Source organism: Acanthochromis polyacanthus, chromosome 5, assembly GCF_021347895.1.
Source record: "Acanthochromis polyacanthus isolate Apoly-LR-REF ecotype Palm Island chromosome 5, KAUST_Apoly_ChrSc, whole genome shotgun sequence".
Lineage (NCBI taxonomy): Eukaryota > Metazoa > Chordata > Actinopteri > Pomacentridae > Acanthochromis > Acanthochromis polyacanthus.
In genome coordinates, this window is record NC_067117.1 from 30690571 (window position 1) to 30711599 (window position 21029).

At 40.1% G+C, this 21029-nt stretch overlaps 1 protein-coding gene across 9 annotated transcripts in view; it reads left to right on the forward strand.

Annotated features, from left to right (window-relative positions):
* Positions 1 to 21029, forward strand: part of ptprt (protein tyrosine phosphatase receptor type T) — a 448077-nt gene that overhangs the window by 403441 nt on the left and 23607 nt on the right. For 8 of the 9 annotated variants that reach the window (XM_022195474.2, XM_022195480.2, XM_051948451.1 and 5 more), the window contains 5 exons: positions 4974 to 5050; positions 6871 to 6907; positions 7301 to 7398; positions 8768 to 8884; positions 15741 to 15895. In XM_022195474.2, the coding sequence (XP_022051166.1) occupies positions 4974 to 5050; positions 6871 to 6907; positions 7301 to 7398; positions 8768 to 8884; positions 15741 to 15895 (484 nt within the window). The remainder of the gene's footprint in view (positions 1 to 4973; positions 5051 to 6870; positions 6908 to 7300; positions 7399 to 8767; positions 8885 to 15740; positions 15896 to 21029) is intronic. The other variant, XM_051948450.1, reaches the window with a different exon arrangement.

Below are 21029 nucleotides of genomic sequence, written 5' to 3' on the forward strand. Positions count from 1 at the left end.
TGAGGTCGTGGTTGGTTTTCAAATTTTGACACCTGAATCATCCTGTGCTCTTTGTTGTGCACGCACGTCTTGCACTAATTAAAACAAAATCTTCCATCCTCTTTCACTCACTCGCGCACACACTCAGACACACAGACGCCGTCAGCCTCTTCAGACCTGTGGCCTGTGTCCAGATCTGCAGTGTTTGCAAGCCAGTACCTCCTGCCATTTCAGCCCAATTAGCAGCTCCCCTCCCTGGGCAGAGACTAGCGGAAAGGGCCCCTCCCTCCCTCCAGCCTCATATCGGTGACTGTCGTGTTATGACAGCCTCTGACACTAGCCCTGTGTAATTACTGCTGTCTGAAGGAGCGAGACAGTATGGGGCGATGGGGCGGGGGAAAGGTAAATGAAGGAACACAATGGAAGGAGAGTAGAGGAAGAGGAATCAGGTGGAGATGGAGTACGGAAATCAACCGAGGAAAGAAAAGGGGAGATGAGACAGGATGAAGTGAAAGAGTTGGGAGGAAGAAAAGAGCAGACGGCTGGCAGACTACCCCCTGTTGAGTTTGTTTTTGCATGCGCGGTGTGTGCATGTGTGCGTCTGCATGCGAGGGAGTGTGAGTGAGCTGATAGCTGATGACAGTATCTTGTACCAGCAGAGTGGAGTCATGCTGCCATCATTGTTGCCGCTCAGCCAGAGCCGCAAAATTACTCTGATAGAAGCTGTACAAATAATTCTCCTCAAGGTGATCCCAGAAAGGATAATCAAGGAGGGGGAATTCAGAGCCAGACCGTGCTATATGCGGTAATTCTGACCATTTATGTTCTGTGAATTTGATGCATTCGGTGCCATTATAGCAAGTACTGTTCATATTGTGTAGCATATCATTGAAGTGTCGTGGATAGTCACAAATCAAGGCCAGTCTCTCATACATACATACAGCACCCTCCATAATTATTGGCACCCCTGGTTAAGATGTGTTCTTTAGCTTCATTATTTTTTCTAAATAATTTAGGACCACAATGGAAAAAAAAAGAGGAAAATCCAACCTTTAATTCATGTGCATTTATTCAAAGGGGAAAAAATCCCACATTAAGAAATAATTCTTTTAATGAAATCATGTGTGCAGCAATTATTAGCTGACTGATGTTAATACTTTGTACAACCCCCTTTTGCCAACAAAACAGCACCTAATCTTTTCCTGTAATACATTTTTCCACAATATTCAGTGTGAGAGTATGCTTCTGCAATGAAAATTTAATTTATTTTAAGGTTTTCAACTCATCTTAACCAGGGGTGACGATAATTAAGGAGGGCGCCGTACCTCCAGGGATGAGGTTTGAATGGGGTTAGTCTTTTGCCCTTCTGACTGTCATAATCTTTCAATATGGTCGCATTAAGTGATTAATTCATGCCGTAATTTGGCCAAGAGATGCATCAGAATGCACATTTAGCCCAGAATAATCCCATTCAGACAGCAAATGTTTATTACTATCATTATTTTCTTTGGAAAAACTGGAAAGGTGGGGTCAGAGACAGACTTTTAGCGTCAGAGGGGTCAAGAACTTTCACATCATGCAGTATCTTGAAGATTTCCCAGACAAGGCCTTTCCATTTGGCCCTCATGAGACATCTTGCATTAGTGCAACCCTGACATTTGTTAATGTTTCCATGCTATGTTAAAACATTTGGCCCTTAATATTGCAGCTGCAAATGCTAAGATTTGTTTTCCCTACTAGAAACTTGAGCTGCTAAACATATTCTGTAAACAGACACCATTAACTAAGATCTTGCATACTGATTCAAAACACAAGACAATGAGAGTTAAAGGTTGTCCCTTGATTGATTTCACTAAAGCACACACACAACAGTCCAAATAAAAGGAAACCTACCAGTTTTCTCTGCACCTCCTCATCACATCTTACAGTCTACATCATCTGCTTGACATGGTTCACTTCCATCCAGATATGCAGATATGTCCAGTATGTTCGAAAGGATCTTGCTTATTTTGAATAAGGGTTCAGGGTTAAGTTTCTCTTCACGTTTCTGCTACTTCTGATTATTCTTTGCCACATTCTGTGCCAGCCGTGAATACAAATCTCACACATCTATTCTAAGGTCTTCACCAAATACAAAGCAAAACAAATAAAAAACATTAACACCCACTTGGCAAAATGATTGCTCCCATGCCCCCACTATAAGCATAGAGGAAATGGCTACGATTGAGCGTATGAGTCATCAACCACACAATAGAGTTGCTCACATAAAAGCTGTGTTTTCTGAAACAGAATCACTGAGAGAGATCAGTTTGACGTTTAATTCAAAGTGGGAAAATATAATCCAACAAAATGATGTTTTCTGACACATTATAAGTTTAATTTTATAGCGGCAGCACCTACGCTGTTGCATATAAACTCCTTTTCTAAGATATTATTAGCTTTAGAAATGCACCCTGTGAATTTAAGGAGGTAATATTTCTTTCTTTGAATCATTTCTGTGTTGTATACTTTGGGTGTTTGTCTTGCTGGAATACAAATCTTTTATCAAGTGGCAGTTCACTTGCAGGCTACCACACACTGTCTTCCTGGATTTCTATACTTTGCCACATTTATTTTAGCCTCTACTTGTACAAATGTTCCAGGGCCTGCCGCTGAAAAAAATCCCCACAACATGATGCTGCCACCACCATGCTTAACAGTGAGGGTGGTGTGTTTGTGATAATGAGCAGGATTTGGCTTCCATCAAACATAGCATCTAGTCTGATTGTCAAAAAGTTTAATTTTAGTCTCATCACACCAAAGAACCTTCTTCAGGATATATCACATGCCTTCTGGTGAATCATAGTCAAGATTTATTATGGGGTTTTTGTTCATTTGTGGCATTCTTTTGAATTTAGGGAGGTACAATTTTTCTGCGGTTTTTCAGTTGTTCAGCTCAGGACTCTTTCCTGTACCTTTTTAACTAACTAGCAGTAGCTTTTAGCCAACATAGACAAATGCTTTTTCTGTTTTTTGGGGGGGGGGGGGGGGGTTTGTGTTTGATTTTTCTTTTAAATCAGTTGTCAAAGCCAAGGTCAATTATGTCTTTTTTAATTCTAGAACCTCCACAATTTGGAACCCAGATTTACCAAATGGTTTGAATTGTCTGATGTTTTGCAGTCCTTTGGGTGGAAGTTTTGCTGCGTTAAAATGTTAAGTAAATAAACCGGCCTGACCTTTCTTCGCAATATGTTACACCTACCTACCTCCTCTCTCCCATTCAGCCTCCCTCCTTGTTTTTTTATTCTTTGCTTTTTGTAAGAACTCTTTAAAAAAAAAAAAAAAGCAGTGCAATTACTGTTATTTGTAGCAGCAGTATCTTGACAACGTGGCCATATATCTCCACGAATGAAAATGAAAGGGGTGAAGTGGAGCATATCTGCACAAAAGAGAAAATGACTGAGGGCGAGAGGGAAAAAATAGAGATAATCAGGCTAAATCACATCAGCTTCATCTGCAATTACCTGCCGTTGCTATGTTACGACCAAACAAAAATCACTGCCTCCCATTAGCCGTAATCACTCCCATACACGGCGTAGGACTATGGACGGCTATTGTAAGCCAAGGACAAAATAATTGGAGTTCAAAAGAGGAAGTGAGGGGAAAAAAAGGCTGATTTACTTCTGCTGGCAAGAACTTTGACAGTGACTGTGAATGACACAGATATCATCTGAAATTTATAATAGAACAGTTTTTATATAGTGTTTTAGATGATAGCATAGAAGTTTGTTGAGTTATTATTATGACTATCAGATTCAGTTGTTTTCTGCCATTTCAGTGGCATAGTTTGTCAATTTACCAGCAATTGTAGTTGGAAGTGTTTTATCTGCAATGTGTTGTTGACGACCATGAAATGATACGATGCATGATTCATTTACAAAAAGGAAAAAGAAAAAAAAGATTATTACTTATAAAGCTGAAAGGAATCAGTGCATAGGTTCTGAAAAGACTTGTGGGAGTTTAAAAATCAGTGAATGTGAACTGCTACTTAAAGTAGATGCTTAGGGGGAGCACAGGTTACAGCGGGTTAATTGCAAAAGGAAATAAAATAAAAACAGATTTTACTTCACGACTGGCCAGTGCTCTAAATGATTTGAGATATTGAAAATGCATCAAGAGAAAGGGCTCATTTTCAATTTAATAATGACAAAATAAAATGTGTCGTCTTGAATTATGTTGACACAGAATGGATTCAAGGCAGATTGAAACATATTTTTGCAATTTTAGAGAGTCTTTTATTTTTATTTTTTCTTCTAGCTAACCAATCACTGGAAAGTCACAGCAAATGATTGAATCTTTCAAAGTAAACACAATGAAAATTAAAGTGATTCTGTCGCTGGTCATTTGGCAGTAATGGAAGCCAGTGTTTGTCCCATCACCCTGATTTATCCAAATAATATCTGCTATAAATCTGCACTGGAGAGTTCTGCTTTATTACTTTTATGTCTTTGCTTCTGTCATATCCATTCAGTTCATTTGAATAGAACCACTCTGAAGCCAAATAAACCGAAGTGAAAAACCTTTTGCAAATGAAGTGGCTGAATAAAACCACGCTGAACCAAACCGCGCACTGAATGCTTGTACATAAAGTAAGTCAGTGACAGTTAGGGACTGCAGGGTGGCAAATAGGGTATTCAAGGACTCTACTTTGTCAAAAAAAATACTATCTTTATAGGCAAAATAAACCAACACTAACTTGAACTGTGGTCTCCAGTGTCAGATTTTCCATGAAGAGCCAACTAAGTCTGCTGCTTCTTCTTTCTTTACTACTGGAACCACATGCTTTTCGGTATTAGCCTGAATCATTTGAACAATTTTACCTCTTTTATTCCTTCTGTGGACTGTCCCATACCTTCGGGCCCGGTTAGCTCCCCACCCAGTCAGTTAGCTGTTCCGATCTGTGGGTAAATGTAACTTTAGGCCTGTTGTATTTTTTGTGCTATCTGATCCCACAGACGATCACACCAGAGTCCGACTGCAGCTGCTGGATGGAGACCCCCACTCCGACTACATCAACGCAAACTACATCGACGTAAGTTCCCACACACATTTCTCATTTTATGCTGATGATGGACCTCAATTCTCCAGCTCCTAAACCAACCTATCTGTAACCCTAATGCGAAGTCTTCACCCTGCAACGGCCATTTGAGGAGTTCAAGAGCAGGAAGAAGTCCCAAATGTAAACCAGTAACTCTACTCTTATCGAGTTTGTGTAAATGACAAACACAACAACTCAACAACAACTGTCCTTCAAGCACAAGCACTAAATCCCAACCTGCCTGCTCCCTGACAGCTGCTTTGAAAAGGTCTTCGACAGCATAAACATGCAGAAACATACACATCGATTTAAATACGATGGCAACTACCTAATCTATATACAATGTTCTTGGGTAAATCTTGTGAACATAAGATCAAACAGTAGACCCCACTATGTAACCAGACACACTTGTTTTCTCGAAATTTCTACATTTAGACACTTGAACATTCACTCAAATGCATAATCATAAGAATGAGCTAAATTTCCTAAATTGAAATATCGTGAAACATACGCACAAGTGCAGAAATACAAACATTTGTGTGCAATCAGTGTTTTCAGTGTCAAATATAGCCATCTGTGTTGCATGTCTTTGGGGGGAAAAAACATACTTTCTATGCTGGTAAAATCACAACCTTCTTTAATTTCCATCACCTTCCCGCTGCTTATCCCTTTCCTCACCTTTCCATCCATCCATCTATTTATTTCGTCCTCTTCTCCCCTCTGCTGAGCAGGAATTTCGGTTCACTGTGATTTAATCTCCTGCTCGCAGCTTACCGTTGTAATGATATTCTTAATGAATTTGGTAGAAAATGCTTATTTTCAATCTGTCTCTACTGACTGGATTTTTTTTTAAATGAGAAAAAAAATTCAGGAAGGAGAGGAGGGGGACTGGCAAATAATTAAAACGATGCCAACACATCCCCTCGGTTGAATAGAATGCTTACAGAGTGATTGTAATGGCAATATGAGAGTGATAAATGTTTTCATTTCAACAAGGTTATCTGTCTTATAGGAAACTGTGGGGGGAACAAAAGGGGATAATCATTGTTTGGAGGCTCGTTGCTTTTCATGCATCCCATGGAGAGGGAATGTCAAAATCCTGTTTTTTTTTTATTTGATGTTTATTTGGAAATCAACCTTGATTTAGTCATCTAGAAGGAATGGAGTTTGGAGAGGGGAAGAAATTAAAAGAGAAAGAGAGAAATGGAAGAGAAAAGAAAGGAGAAGAGAAACTGACTGATGGATGGGAGGGATGAGAGGAAGATAAAGAAAAAAAGAAAACGTAAGAAGTAAGAAAGAGAAGCAAAAATCGATTGAAATTGATTCCAAAAAAAGTAAGAGAGAGGAATCACTTTGGGAGAAAGGGGTGGAGTTTCAAAACAAAGAAGAATTAGGAGAAGAAGTGATGGAAGAGGGGGGAAAAGATGGATTAAAAAGCCAGAGAGACAAACAGAAATCAAAGTGAAAGAGGAAAGAGAGGAGACAAATTGCAAACGGGAATGATGGAATACGATTTGAATTTAGCAGCTGATGGAGGATAAGGAAGGAGGGATGGAGAGATGGAGGTGTTTTATTTGACTGAAGGGACTCGTTGTCATGCATGTTGTTTATGAATTGCACTTTTAATCTTTCACCTATCAGGGAGACAGAGAGAAAAAAAAGATAACCTAGAGAGAAGAATGAAAAAAGCAAGCAAAGTAGTAGCTAAAAAAGAGAGACAATGATTTTGAAGCGAGACAACAAAGAGCATAAGAGAGAAAAGGATGGAGATGACAAAAATGTGCAGATATTTATGCTTTTTTTCTGTCTCGCAGGGGTACCACAGACCCAGACATTACATCGCCACACAAGGTAATTAAACGGACCTGATAAGTGTGTGTGAGAAGCTCATGTGGGTGTTTGTGTGTGTGTGTGTGCAGCAGCCACCTGGTAAATGTCGTCCTTTTGGACTGGAAGGCTATTACCACAACCTCCTAAATCTAAACTGCCATATAAAATCCCCCTGACAAATTTAAGACCCCATTACCTCAAACCCCCAAACTACTATCCGGGATTGATGGCGTGTGAGCACATGTGTGTGTTTCGCCCGTTCATGTGTGCAGGTTTTATGTGTGTGTGACATTTTTATGTGACATTGGGATGAGCGTGTGCATACATACACACACCTGTGTCCACATGCTGTGTTTGTGAGTATCAAAATGTTTACATTTGTGATTTATATATGTGTGTGTGTGTGTCTTTTAGGGCCCATGCAGGAGACGGTCAGGGATTTTTGGAGGATGGTGTGGCAGGAGAACTCGGCCTCTATCGTCATGGTTACGAACCTGGTGGAAGTGGGAAGGGTGAGTTCGTCATCCAAGCAATTACGAAATATGCACGCATTGTATGTACAAGTGTGTATCCTAGCTTTGTGTCCCCACTTCCAATTGCTTGCTATAGTAGAGACAAATCAAAATGTGCAGTCTGGACCAACTCACAGTAAAGTATAAAAATACCCTGATAAAGATCTAATGACAAAGATTTATTTTGTTGCTTCCACTCCGGTCGGATATCATCAATATCTGCTGATACTTGCGACCCTTTTCTTAAAAAAATACACACTTCAAGTGTTCAAGATTAGCTACAGGACCTGGTTGCACCACCGGGGGAAATTTGTAATTGTTAAATAAAGCTTTGTTGGAGTTAAGCCAGTAAAGAAGCACTGAGACAAAGACTTCTATGAGGCTCACTGCCCTCTTCAGCCCCCTTAACAAATGCTGCCTTAAATTGTGAGATATTGTCCGCAGTGAAACATCTTTTCTTCGTGGCTGTTCTCAAAACACTTAAGATGGATAAATGTGCATGTACAGGTTGAGCTAAATGGTGTTCTGGACACCATAAATGGTAAATAAAACCTTATTTTCATTTGAAAAATCAAAACATTGCCAAATACACTGGTAAATGCTTTGTTTTCCATCCTATTTTCCAGGGAAGTGGAGTTGTAGGTCTGGCTAATTATGGTGGCGCATGGAGACAACACTTAACTTCCCTTATATAATTATACTATTAATATTAGTTTAACCGATGCTGACTATTAAGAGTAGTAGTGTAGTAGGTCTGTAGCAAGTTAAATGAGGAGCATTCTTTGGTTTCTTCACAATTGTTTTGCTGGTTAAAATCTGGCCTGAAAGAAAACATTTTTTTAACAAACCATGTCATGTAGAAATTATATTTAACAATAATCTAATTTTGGATTGATTTTCTCTGCAGATGTTTCCCTGCTGTGACAAAGAAAGAAATATTAACTCATTCTGACCAGTTTCATTCTGACTTAATTAGCACTAACGTTTTAATAGCAGTAAATCAAACAAGGAACAGCAACATAACAGGAATAATAGCCTGTTGATGGGCTTTAATTCCTTTATCCAGGTCTATAATCTGTTTTATCACATCTGGCTCTACCTGGATTCTCTGTAGCCGGAGCTTGTGAATTTCTGCATGGTGATTTCAAATCAATATTTTCCCATTATTGAATAATGAATGTCTGTCAAGCTGCCATTTATAATGCAGGACAAGCGATACAATCCTTCATGTGGCTCATCTATTATATTATTCATGCTGATCATCTTGACCTCGCCTTCATCCCCGTCTGTTAATGCCTATTGGGTGATAATGACCGGCATGTAATACATATTTAAACACATTATGAGAATGTAAATTGTCTTTTTCCAGGTGAAGTGTGTGCGTTACTGGCCTGATGAGACCGAGGTGTACGGAGACATCAAGGTGACCCTGATAGAGACTGAACCACTGGCGGAATATGTCATACGGACTTTCACCGTCCAAAAGGTAACAAAATGATGCAGCTGTTGTGGTCTTTGTCTGAGGTTTCACCACAGATTCACAACTGCATATTAATATGGTGTGAATCAGTCTAAGAGAATATTTCTCACAAGGCTTCTGATGGGATTTGAATGTTCCCACGGTCTCTAGCTGCGCATTTACCCTCGTTGTTGCATATTACTTATCGCTTCAATATTTTGTAAACCCCAAAACTTGGATTACCATTACAGCCCGATGTGTGATTGGGGATTTGAGGCGAGTGAGCAGTGTTACTTGTTTGTTTCTTGTTGTTTAAGAGGAGACTTGGAAGCGTAATCGCGGCCCTTGTAATCAGGCAGGGGGGATTTGAGAGGAGAAAAGATGAGTGAAAGTGGAGGAATTTACTGACATTGTTGTGATGCTATTCTCCAAGGCTCTGCACAGTGAATGGAAAAACATAACAAAAAAAAAAAACTGCAGAAATGCACATCGCAGCAAGAGACAAAGACTCTGATCCAAATCCTTGATTTTCTGAACTACTTTGTCTTGTCTCTCATGTTCTATGACTTTTCTCCACTTTGTTTTATCCATTGTTGTTGTTGTTGTTTTCTTCTTTTTCCCTGTATTTTCCACTTTCTTATTTGGTTGTCTGTTTGCAAAGCACTATAGAAAACAACTGCACTCAAAACTAGCTTAAATGAGTATTGAAACTGGGAGTCAAGGGCAGGGCTGCACAGTGGCTTGATGGTTAGCACTTTTGCCTTGCAGCTAGAAGATCCCTGGTTTGTGTCCCAGCCTTCCCAGGATGTTTCTCCATGAAGTATCCATGTTCTCCCTGTGCATTTGTGGGTTTTCTCTGGGTAGTCTGGCCACCTCCCTCAAAATTTTCTGAAGGTGTGAATGTTTGTGTGTATATGTAGCCCTGTGATAGACTGGTGACCTGTCCAGGGTGTCCCATGCCTTCGCCCTGAGTCAGTTGGGATAGGCTCCAGCCTCACGTGACCCTAATGAGGATTAAGCGGTGTCAAGGGCAGGTGTTTGGTTTCATGGGTGTCTGGTTTAACTGACAACCAGAGGACTACATATCTACAGGAAGTAAATCAAATTGGATTTTTTTTTTTTAAGAACTTTTTTCCAAGGAAAATTACATCCCTGTTACCCCACTGGTGGTATCTCACCATTCCTTGACGTAAATTATCATGAATTTTTAACATCCTGTGCAAAATTTGCAAAATTGAAGGCCTGTCTTACATTTTTTCTCGTACTTCCTACACCTCGCTCTCTCTCTTTTCCCATCCATCCTATATTTCCTTCCCCCTTCATTCGTGCTAAAATCAGCTTATGAAAACAAGTCTTCAAGTCCTCTCTGTCAGCTCGTTTAGCAAGCCATTAATCCATAGCACCTCTGTGCGTGTGTGTGTGTATGTGTGCAAAAGTAGCCTAAAAATTTCAAAGCAAAGCTGGTTTGAAAATGCCTGTCAGTTTCAGTGTGCATTAATACTTACACACAACCGACATGCGCACGCTCTAATTCAAAATTCTCCATCTTTAAAATGCAGCAGCTTCTGGGACTGAATGTCAGTGCGAAAAACAAAGAGAGGTAGAGATGCAGAGTATACAGGTTCTACGCGACAATTAAATAGCTCCAATTGCAGTGAATAATGAGAGCAAGGTCTTAATGAAAAGGTTTATTAACAGCGCATCCAAGGAGATTAACTGGGGAAGAGAGAGTAGCAGCGTGAGGCTCAAAGAAAGTGTAAATCTGTGCAAGTGTGTGAGAAAGAGGCATAGAGGAAAAAAAAAACAGGTGGATCACAAAAGGTAGTTCATGTTTGAGTGTCAGAATCCGTCAAAGTAGCTGTGGGTGAGAGAGGTACTGAGGGTGTGCGGGTATAAAGCGTTTCTGCTCAGCAGCATAAAAAAGTATTCATTTCAAAGTGTTCATTTTAGCTGTGAAAGTTGAATTTCTGCTAAACACGCACTATAAACGGAGTGGATTGCAGCATTAGTTTCACCGCGTCCTCTCTTGACTGTGCAGCGCTTTGAGGTTAACAGAAGCAGCCTTGTAGTCACATGTGTAGCTGGAGTGGAGGAGAATTTCTAAAGAGTCCACACTAAGCACATTCCCTTAGTATAACCCAGCGAGAAACTGAGATAGGGCTTAGTCACCTAATGGACCGCATCCAAAAACAGTGGCAGGGTAATCTGTGGTAGTCAGATCTGGAGAAACCAAACAATCGCACGCCACGGCGGACACCGAAGTCTACGCGACAACGCTCAGCAGTGTACACAAGTGAACGGGCCAACAAACACAGCTTTGAGGACCAGCACATAAGCATATTAGACAGATAGGACAGATGGTTGGAGAGAGGTGCAAAGCAGGCTGTTTACTCGATGCAAAACTGTAGAAACCGTCCCTGAACTGAGAGGGAGGGTTAAAAACACCACTTGTCTACTGTTTACACTCCAAAACAACCCCATCACATCCCTGACTGCAGAGATTGGTCTACATTTCTAGGCCTTACTGGTGGGCGTGATTGGCTCATGGGAATAATACTTGTATCATTTCCTACAAATCGTTTAACCAAAGGAGCCGAAACATCTTCCAACCTGGATGATTGATGTAAACCTTCACACATAAACGGTTGTGCAAAACTTGGTGGGCATCCAGGCTGGTGTGGCCCTGTAGCAGGTGCTGAAAATGAAAATAGCACAGCGGAACAAGAAGAATGCAATGAGGGTTTGTAATGCTGAGAAGATGAAATACAGACGAGGAAGGTCTAGTTTGAGAAGTACAATGCCCTACTTTATCTTGAATAAAGGCTTCTCAAGCAGGTACCAACCTTTTGACCACTACAGTTTTCCATCTTCTGCATTGTTTGGATAAGATAAAAGCAAGACGTTAAAGCTAATTCAAATAGTTTTCAGACAAGCATGCATTTTTCTGTTTCCTATTTTACATCAAAATTAATCTCTCAAGGACATCACGCTACTTTTGTAGTTATATTGATGAACTTTTTGCGACATGATCAGTCAAGGAACTTGTTAAACCAAGTATGTTTTGTTTCATTTGTACTTTTCATGATTTGTCACTCATCCTTTCTTGTCAGTTGTGTCGCCCTGACATTTATCTGCAACTCTTTTCAGCTAAACTTCTAATGATTTGGAATCTTGGAGAAAAATACATTTTTACCTTGTTAACGCAGACATGTAGTGTTTTTTACAACCCGATCTCCACACGTTCCTATCAGGGATGTGATTTTTCCGTGAATTCGCGGAATTCCGCTTTTTTCAGGGATGGGAATTTACCGCGGATCCGCCGATTTCCGCTGATTTCATTTATTTGAACGCCAATTTCACAAGTTTGAACACTTTATTGTCGCTGATACTCCCGCACGATGGTAACGACGTTAACGATAGCTTGTTAACGACGATTGTAAACGGCCCAGTGACTGGAAGTCGCTGCGCCGCTGCCGCGTACTGCAGGACTTGTCACCCTGACAACCCAGAAAATGAAGGGGAAGCTTAAAATATGCTGAGACTAAGACTTGTATATGAACCCAAACTGTGATTTTTCCAAACCCTAAGAATTGTTTTTTTGGATCTACCTTTTGCCAAGCTTCTAACATGTAAAAGTGTAGAAGCACTGTAAGGTGTTCCTAAACCTAAGCAGAAAATTAATTAAAACCTACAGTAAACAACAGCAGCAAAATTAAATGACAGTTTCTGATGAAATGTGGATTTGGGTCTTCTGGGTGAAAGTCCAGTCGCTGGTTTATGTCACTAACAAGCCCGTGTTATGGCTGCTAAACTGAACCTTGCGCTCTTTCAAACTGGCTTCCTTTTCCACCATGTCTATGTTCAGTTCAAAACAAAACTGTGTTCTCTTCAAAATATATTTAAGAAAACAGCTTGGCTGCATAGTAACATACTTTGATGGATTATGTTTTTTATGTGCCTGGCGACATATCTTGTGCAGAATAAACAGTCAACACCACGGCTGAACATTTCGTCCTTGACACGACAGTGTACCAGCAGTCTCAATACAAACTCAGACATCCAAAGTATAATACCTAATAATTCTGACAAACCAGTTCTTTGCCTATCGTTGTGCTTGTAGCGTAGTTTTACAGTGTTTGGGCAGAGTTGTAGGTTTGCAAGTGAGCTTAAGCTTCAGATCCATTGATTATAGAGGCAACAAAGGGGAAGAGTTACATCTTCGTCAGTTTCAGGTAGAATGGGATTATTTTAATGGATAATAAACTTTGGATTTGAATCAAGGGCTGAAGGAAGACTTTATATGGACAAAATCTCCCAATTGTAGGTTGAACTTGTGTTTGAGGAGCCAAAACTCAGCAACTAGATGCTCAGAGGTTTAGCTTTTAACTGAGGTAAGCTCTGCATTTTGTCAGCGTGACCTCGAGGAAGGTGCTCAGCTCTTCAAGTGGTCATTACAAATTGTTCCAGGAACGTAAGAGGATAATAGCAATAAAACATATTGAATAATTGCTGCAGTGAAGGTAGTCAGATGAGTCAGAGTCTGTACTTATAATAGAACCTAGGACTTCCTGAAAGAGCGACCGCTTTACCGCTAAAACAATGCAAATTTTCTGCTAAGAAAAGCAGCACGTGGACCCAAAGGAGGTTAAATGCTTTAAACCATCCGAGACCTTAGCTTTGTTGCACCATCGTCTATTGATTTAGAGAAGTAATTTCAACATCACAGGAGAGCAAATCAATAGGAAGTCGAGTTATCAAATCACCTTGTGGTTTTCTAGGTTTTATTTCTCTCCGCCCTCCCTTCCTCTCGTCTCTCCCTCTCTTTGTACATCATTGTTTCCCTCCTCAATCTTGTCCGTCCTTCTTTTTCTTTATCATTTCTGTCCTTCCCCACACATCTAGTTTTCCTCTTTCTCTCAGTATATCTCACCCCCCCCCGACCTCTGCTCTTACCCACTCATTCTCGGTTTCTTGACCTCTCCCCGCTTTTTTGACTCCTCCCTATGTTATCCCTGCTTCTCGGGTTATCCTTGGGCACTCTGCCACAAAGAATAATCCCCCACAACCTTCTCTATGCCACAGCTGCAGTGGAATTGAAGAGGCAATAACAAAATTTCCCTCTCGGTACTATTCTTAGAGAATAAACAGAACTGAGGATGACGTGGTGTTCTCCACTTAAGCTTCATCTGGTTTAGAACAATGCAATGAAATCGATTGGTTTGAATAATTAAAGCAGAAGTATGTGGCATTGCAGGGAGAAATTTCACTGCAGGAAAGCTGGAGAAAGGGTCAAAAGGTCAGGAAATTTCTAGAGATGCATCTTGATGCCAAGAGATGCAGGTCAGAATTTTAAAATAATAAACCTAAAGTGAGATCTCGGAGCCTCCAGGTTGCCTTGCACAGGTATCTAACTCCAACAAGGTGGCTGTCACAGTTATAAATTGTCAGAATATGGCTTTAGGGTAGTTCTGGAGATGTAGTTTAAGGTGCAGGATGTCTTAGATTCAAAGAGAACTGGCTTTTTATGTCTTTTATTTCATTCAGTTACCCCTGTCGATGAAAGAACTGCTGTAATCCTGGAACACACCCACACTGGAACAAATAAAACGACACAAAAGCTTCATACACGCTATTGTTTTGCTGTTAGATTCCTTTGTGGTCTTTGTTTTTCTTACTTTCACATTATCCGGAGATGACGACACGTCTAAAGAAACATCTGCATCGTTCAACATAATGAACTGAGCATTTTTCTTTTAGCTAAATGAACAGTAAACCAAAGATTTCTTGTAATTTCAAGTGGAATTTAGACTGCATTCCTTTCTTTATCATTTAAGCAGGAAATACTGCACACCACATTTTTTTGATGGCATTATGCCTGTGTCTGTTACTTAACTGCTATCTATTAAGTATCAGAATGTCATCTTTAGTTTCTTAATATCCCCATTGTTAGACAGGAAAGTATTTACCAGCTCTAGAAAATCCATCATTAAAATGTCAAGATGCTATCACTTGGAAAGCCACAGTGGATGCCCGTTGCCATTTCATTTTCCTGCAGCCTCCATTGTTATACACCAAACTGTCTTTTCCTGTTTCTCTTTCGAAGAAGTGCTGCAGTAAGTGGTGTGCTGTCCAATTTATTTATTGTCTTCTCTCTGGCCAGCAGCGCCTATCTTCTACTGTAAAAAAAAGTTTTTTGGTACGTCGTAAAATGATACTTTTCTCCAAAACTTTGTTTAATTAAAACACATTCCATTTGCAGTTTTATTTCAGTTGTAAGAAAAGACAGTTCCGATGCTTTTTCTTACGGCTAAGTGCTACAGACAGAGAGGAGCAGTTTAGATGACTGCTGGATATCCTCCTTGTAAATTGGGCAGCTGAAGTGAACTGTGGCATTTCTTCCTGTAAGTCTTTCCCAAAAGGGCCATCATGAGATTTGTGAAATCAATTAATCTTTTCTGTGGAGCAAAAATGGCCTTCAGTTGCCTCAAATCTCCCCTGTAAATTAGGCAAATGAGCCACGATAAGTCTTCCTGCCTCTCATTCCCAGAAGTGGCCCCAAAGTGCCATCTTGACATCCTCGAGATTGATTTATTTTCCGTCTGAAGCCAAAGAGGCATCAAGGTCCCTATATTCCTGAAATCCCTGCTGTAATTTAGGGTCCTGAACCGTGATATGTCTTCTTGTCAGTCTTCCCCACAAGAGCTATGAAAAGGGTCGAAATATTCCCGCATTTGTCATCATCAAGAGACGAAATGGACACCACTTTTCATGAAGAGGCAGGACCCTTTTTCTTCCTAGAGCTGCCATTTTAAAATATGCAATTTAGCCTAACATCTCTCCCTGTGCATGTTTTGTTTTGGATGTGGTTTTTTTTTTTTTCTAGAAGGGCCATCACGAGATCCGCGAGCTCCGTCAGTTTCACTTCACCAGCTGGCCCGACCACGGCGTTCCCTGTTACGCCACAGGACTGCTGGGCTTCATAAGACAGGTCAAGTTCCTCAACCCTCCGGACGCAGGACCCATTGTGGCGCACTGCAGGTGAGAGCGCAAGACACAAAGGACACCGAGGTTTTTGTTCAGAAGATAAACTTTAATTCCCCGATGCTGCTGGTCGGTGGCTGCACGGACGAGGTGAGACAAGGACAAACAAACACGGCCACTCGGTTGTATAGCTCCTGGGTCTCGCCTGTCACAGGGAGAGGCTTCGGGTTCGGGGGTTTTGCAGCAACATTGTTACATGGAGGATATAGACAAACAAGTGAAGTGTTCTTTTTTTTCGCTTCAGTGTCATACGAGGTTGACTTTCATGTTTATATATGCAATTTTTTTTTAAATTATGGCAGAGCATATTATTGTCTTAACAGCTTTAAAATCAATTCATAGTGTCATCATCACCCTCATACATGAATAGCATTTATGCATTACCTCAAAATCTCTCCAAAAACTGTATAATATTGTGTAAAACATACAAGAAAATTCAGTGATGTAGTACACAGTCTCCACATATAACTTTGTCAAGTTGCCTTGCAGTATTTCCCTGAAGTTGATGCATAGAGGATATAAACAAACACAACAAAAATGACTTTTTTTTTTTGCGTTTTTGTGCCATTAAAGGAAGACTTTCATGTTAATATGTATCTTATTTTTGCAGCTATTCCACAGATTATTATTGACTTAGCAGCTTTCAAATCATTTCATAGTGTTGCATCACCTCAAAATCTTTCTTAAAAATGTACATTAGTCTTGAAAATATATACAAAAATACTCAGTGATTCATACAACATGACCATCTAAGTACACATATAAATTAGAAAAGTTGCTTTTGCAGTACTTCCTTTATGTTGATGCAGCTATGTTACATGGAGGATAGAGACAACTGCACCAAGAGTGTTTTTTTTTTTTTTTTTACGATTTTGTGTCATATAAAGATGGTTTTCACGCTAATATGTATCCTATTATTTAATTATGGCAAAGCTTATTATTGGCTTAACAGCTTTAAAATCAGTTGTTATCACACTTGCATGTATATAACCTCAAAATATTTCCTAAAACTGTGTATTATTGTTTAAAGCAGACAAAAATACTCAATGATGACACAACTGAAGCTTTTAAGTACACTGTCTCCACGTATACCTTAGAAAAGTCTCTTTACTGTATTTTCTTCAAGGCGACTATAACTTGGGAGTCGGCAGATCACAAACTATCTATGAGTCATTTTTATTATTGCCTTATGGGCTGTTTCAAAAGGCTCTGACCAACAAACAGGTTTACTGTTTATTGGTGGAAGCCTCCAAAACCTCAAATTTACAGTAAACCACCACCAAACCATAATTGAGCATCTATGAGCGAATGACACCCCCAATCCAGTGGTGATACTGAACAATTATGCTTCTCCAGAATCAGATGAAACATTTTTGTTCCGATCATAAACGGAAAACCTCCTTTGTTTCAGTGTCAGCCTTTCTTTCCCTTTCGCCATTTTCTCTGTTGCCCTTCTTCCTTCTGAAATAAGACAAAAGCACTGCAGGTTATCAGCACCAATATGATCACAAACACACACCAGTGTCCATAAATTAGATCGATGGTGTTAACCTTTAAAAAGTAGACAACAGAAGAAAGCAATTCACCTCCCGCCCCTCTTTCATCCCACCACCACCACCACCTCCTCCAGGAAGCAAAAAAACTCCAAGAACAATGACAGCGTAAAGATCCCCATGGCGACAGTATATTTAACCTCCATGTTCTGTTCAACCCGGAGGCCAAGTTGTTAGCAAGCACAAGCTTTGAAAGGTCAGCATTCCGACTAGCTATGAAGAAAAAAGGTTTGGAGTACGATCCTCATCTTGTCACGAGCATTTATAATTAATGTATTCCATTTAGTGATGCACCTCAGTGAGACGCTTTTAATAGAAGGCCTCAGTGGGGTGAAATCCTTCAACCCTGCCACGCTTAGTGATTGATAGAGACAAAGAACCCTCATTCAGTCACTACACCTTTTAACACATGTTGCTTTTACTCTGTCAAAAGCTATAGTAGTTTATTTCTTTTGAATAGCTACAGATCGCATATCCTTTTTATCACTGTGAAGAATTTTCTAAAGCAAAGCTTACTTTTTTGTTTAGTTTTCTATTAGCATCTTTTTTTAAAAAAAAAAAAAATCTGAGCAGCATTTAAAACCAAAATGTCAATCTCTCACATTCTAGATTTTGAAAAAAAAAAGTGCATATTTACAACATGCTGGAGCAAATGGGTCACATTTTTGTAATAGTAAAGTGTCTACTCATAGCAGTTGATTAAAGTCAGGGAAAGTTTATGATCTTGGTGAAAAACGGTTTTGCAATCAAAAGTGTTGCCACTGGTCATATTCTAGCTGTCAAAAGATGTTTGACGAGACACGTTAGTAGTTTGGAAAACTGTCTAGGAGGCAGCCAGCCAATTCAACAACCAACTGTTGCTGTAGAGTAAGTTATTTTGAATTCATTTGCAAATCTGGTTGTTTGTCAGTTCCTTCTTAAATTATCCGTAAAAAGTTATTATCATAACTTCTTCTTATTATCTGATCTCCTCCTAAAGGTTGTTGCTTCTTTAAAGAAAAATTTACCTTTTTTATGTGTAGGGAAACCAGAGAAAGACACCCAGCTTGAAGAACAGTGTTTGGTTTCCTTTTAAAATATAGATTTTTTGAATATCAGTACAATATGTACACAAGAAGTCTGCTTAAGAAGCAAAAGCACATTTAGAGGATAATGAAACGATTAAACGATTAAAAAAGGTAGTGTCTACAGATACGGACCCGTACGCGAGTCTCGCGAGTGAAGAAGCTGCTAACCACTGCAAACTGTTGAAAGGTAAGCAAAGGTTAAGGTTAGGGTTAGTGTTAGGGTCAGGTTTAGTGTCCGTACCTGTTGTACCCTAGCGTCTACCGGGAGTCACGTGACCAGATCTCGCGTATCTGATTGGCAAATGGAAAGTGCCGTATCCGTAGGCCACAGGCTACGGGTACGGATCCGTACCTCTAGCAACAACCATTAAAAAACGTAATGTCTCGAAAATCGGTGTCTTCAGGGAATCTCACCTGGAAAGTTGCTTTGAGCAACATTTAAGCTTAAGATGAACTATATTCTCATATTTTAATGTTGCTCTATAACAAAAACGATACATAACGCCTACAGAAGTAGTTATATTTTTGAAAATAATTCACAATTGATGGGGATATAAGGCACAGGTTATAACTTAACTGTAAATTCCTGACAAAAAAAAAAAACAATGTTAATGTTTAGCCAACTGCAGCTAACAGTTTCAGTCCGGCTAACTAGCTAGTGCTGCAGCAAGCTAATATAGCACAACATAAATAAAATAACTTGGATAAATGTAAGTTTAGTATAAAGTAAGCTAGTTAACCTTTTAGACAGATGCATTTTACTTTTTATATTATTGCTACTTAGCTGTTATATAACTGCTTGTGGTCATAATTTATTAGGAATCTAATATTCAAATGTCTAGAGTTTTATAAATAATCGATGTCCATCGGGGGGCTCCTTTTTTCAATATTTGCACATTTCACATTTATTTTTTTGTGTGTGTCATTTTTTGTTCTTATTGATGGATCTGGTGTATCTGAAATTGACACGTTCTTCAAATTCACACACTGTTGGGCTTTAGATCCTCTTTGTGATCAAATTAAATCAGAAAACTCCACACACAAACGGCGGCTGGAAGGAGCTGGAAGGTCCACATAATCAGACAGCTCGAGTAAAAGTATGTGGACGGGCGGGCAGGAAGTTATGGCAGTCACTTCCAATTTCCGGGGGCACTCTGACGCTATTGGCCTGTGTCATGAGGCTTTCAAATGCACGCACACACACACTGGTAGAGGCCCAGCAGTATTCTGGTCTCAACATTAATCACAGAGGTTGACAGGTAATCTGCTGAGGCGCTCCCTCCTTTTCTCTCTCTCTATCTTCCCTTCCCTCTCCCTCTTATCTCCCCTTTTCCTCTCCTTCTGTTTCCCTCGCTCTCTAGCTGTCTCTGCAAACTGTCAGAGGGATTGCATCGTGAAAGATCGGTTCCTCCCCTCCCTCTACACCTCATCCCCGGCTCCATCCCTCCATCCTCTCCTCTCTTGATCTCTCCCCTGTGACGACCACTCCTTCTTCTTCTTCTTCTTCTTCCAACCTCCTCCCACCATCCTTCCTCCTCTTCCCCCTCGTTCTTTCGGTCCAGCCATCCATCTGTTGGCGTGCCTCTCCATCCGTCTCTCCCCTGCAGGCTCAGGATGTGTCGTCTTAACACCTGACATGGGGTATTAAAGCCTCTACATGTTGGAGTGTGTGTGCGTGAGAGTGATAAAGAGGGTGACGGAGACAGACTCCACCCTCAAACTAAACTCCACGTGTATTTCAAGGTGTCGCCAAGCCCACCGGTTTCATTTCTGGCAGACAATTACTGACCTCTTAAGGTTGCACAGCGGATCTCAGGACCTATACAGCAATGAGACGTGATGTGGAATGCTTTATGATGTGCTGTGACTTTTTTTCTTACTGTGGGCTCATTTTTTCACTGCAATATAGACTCCTGCACCTCTATTTGAACAGCACAACCATAGCTGGATGTGTAAAGAACTCAAACATGCATTTTGCACAGTTATTATGCCATTGATCATTAAAAAAAATAGTTGCATTTCTTTACAAAAATGAAAAATAAATGAATAAATAACACTGGAATCCATGCATAAAGCATCTCCCTAACTATCCACAAATGTAAACAATGTTTAGGAAAAAATAAAAAAAATGAATGGTGATTCTACATACTAGCACTGCCTCCAATATGAATTTACTTGCATAGTTGTCTCTGTGTGCACCAGTCCAGTTCTCTCAAGAGTCCCTGAATTTTTGTTTCGTGACTGTTGGTCACAGCTGAGGCATTAAAGGCTTCATAGTTTTGCAGTTCAACGCAGAATTTTGTAACAGAACTTTGTGTTTTTGGCAAGTCTTTAAATGTGGTAAAGTATGTTTGATGAGAAATTGTGATTTTAAGCTGGGATTTAGTAGCCTAGCCGTGCTAGACCCATGTTCTGAAGGCACAAGGGTCTAGGGAAGCTCGACAGGGAGGGAGGCGGGCTAAAAGGTTGTCTTTCAAATCACTCTGCAGCAATTGGGTAGGTATACAACCA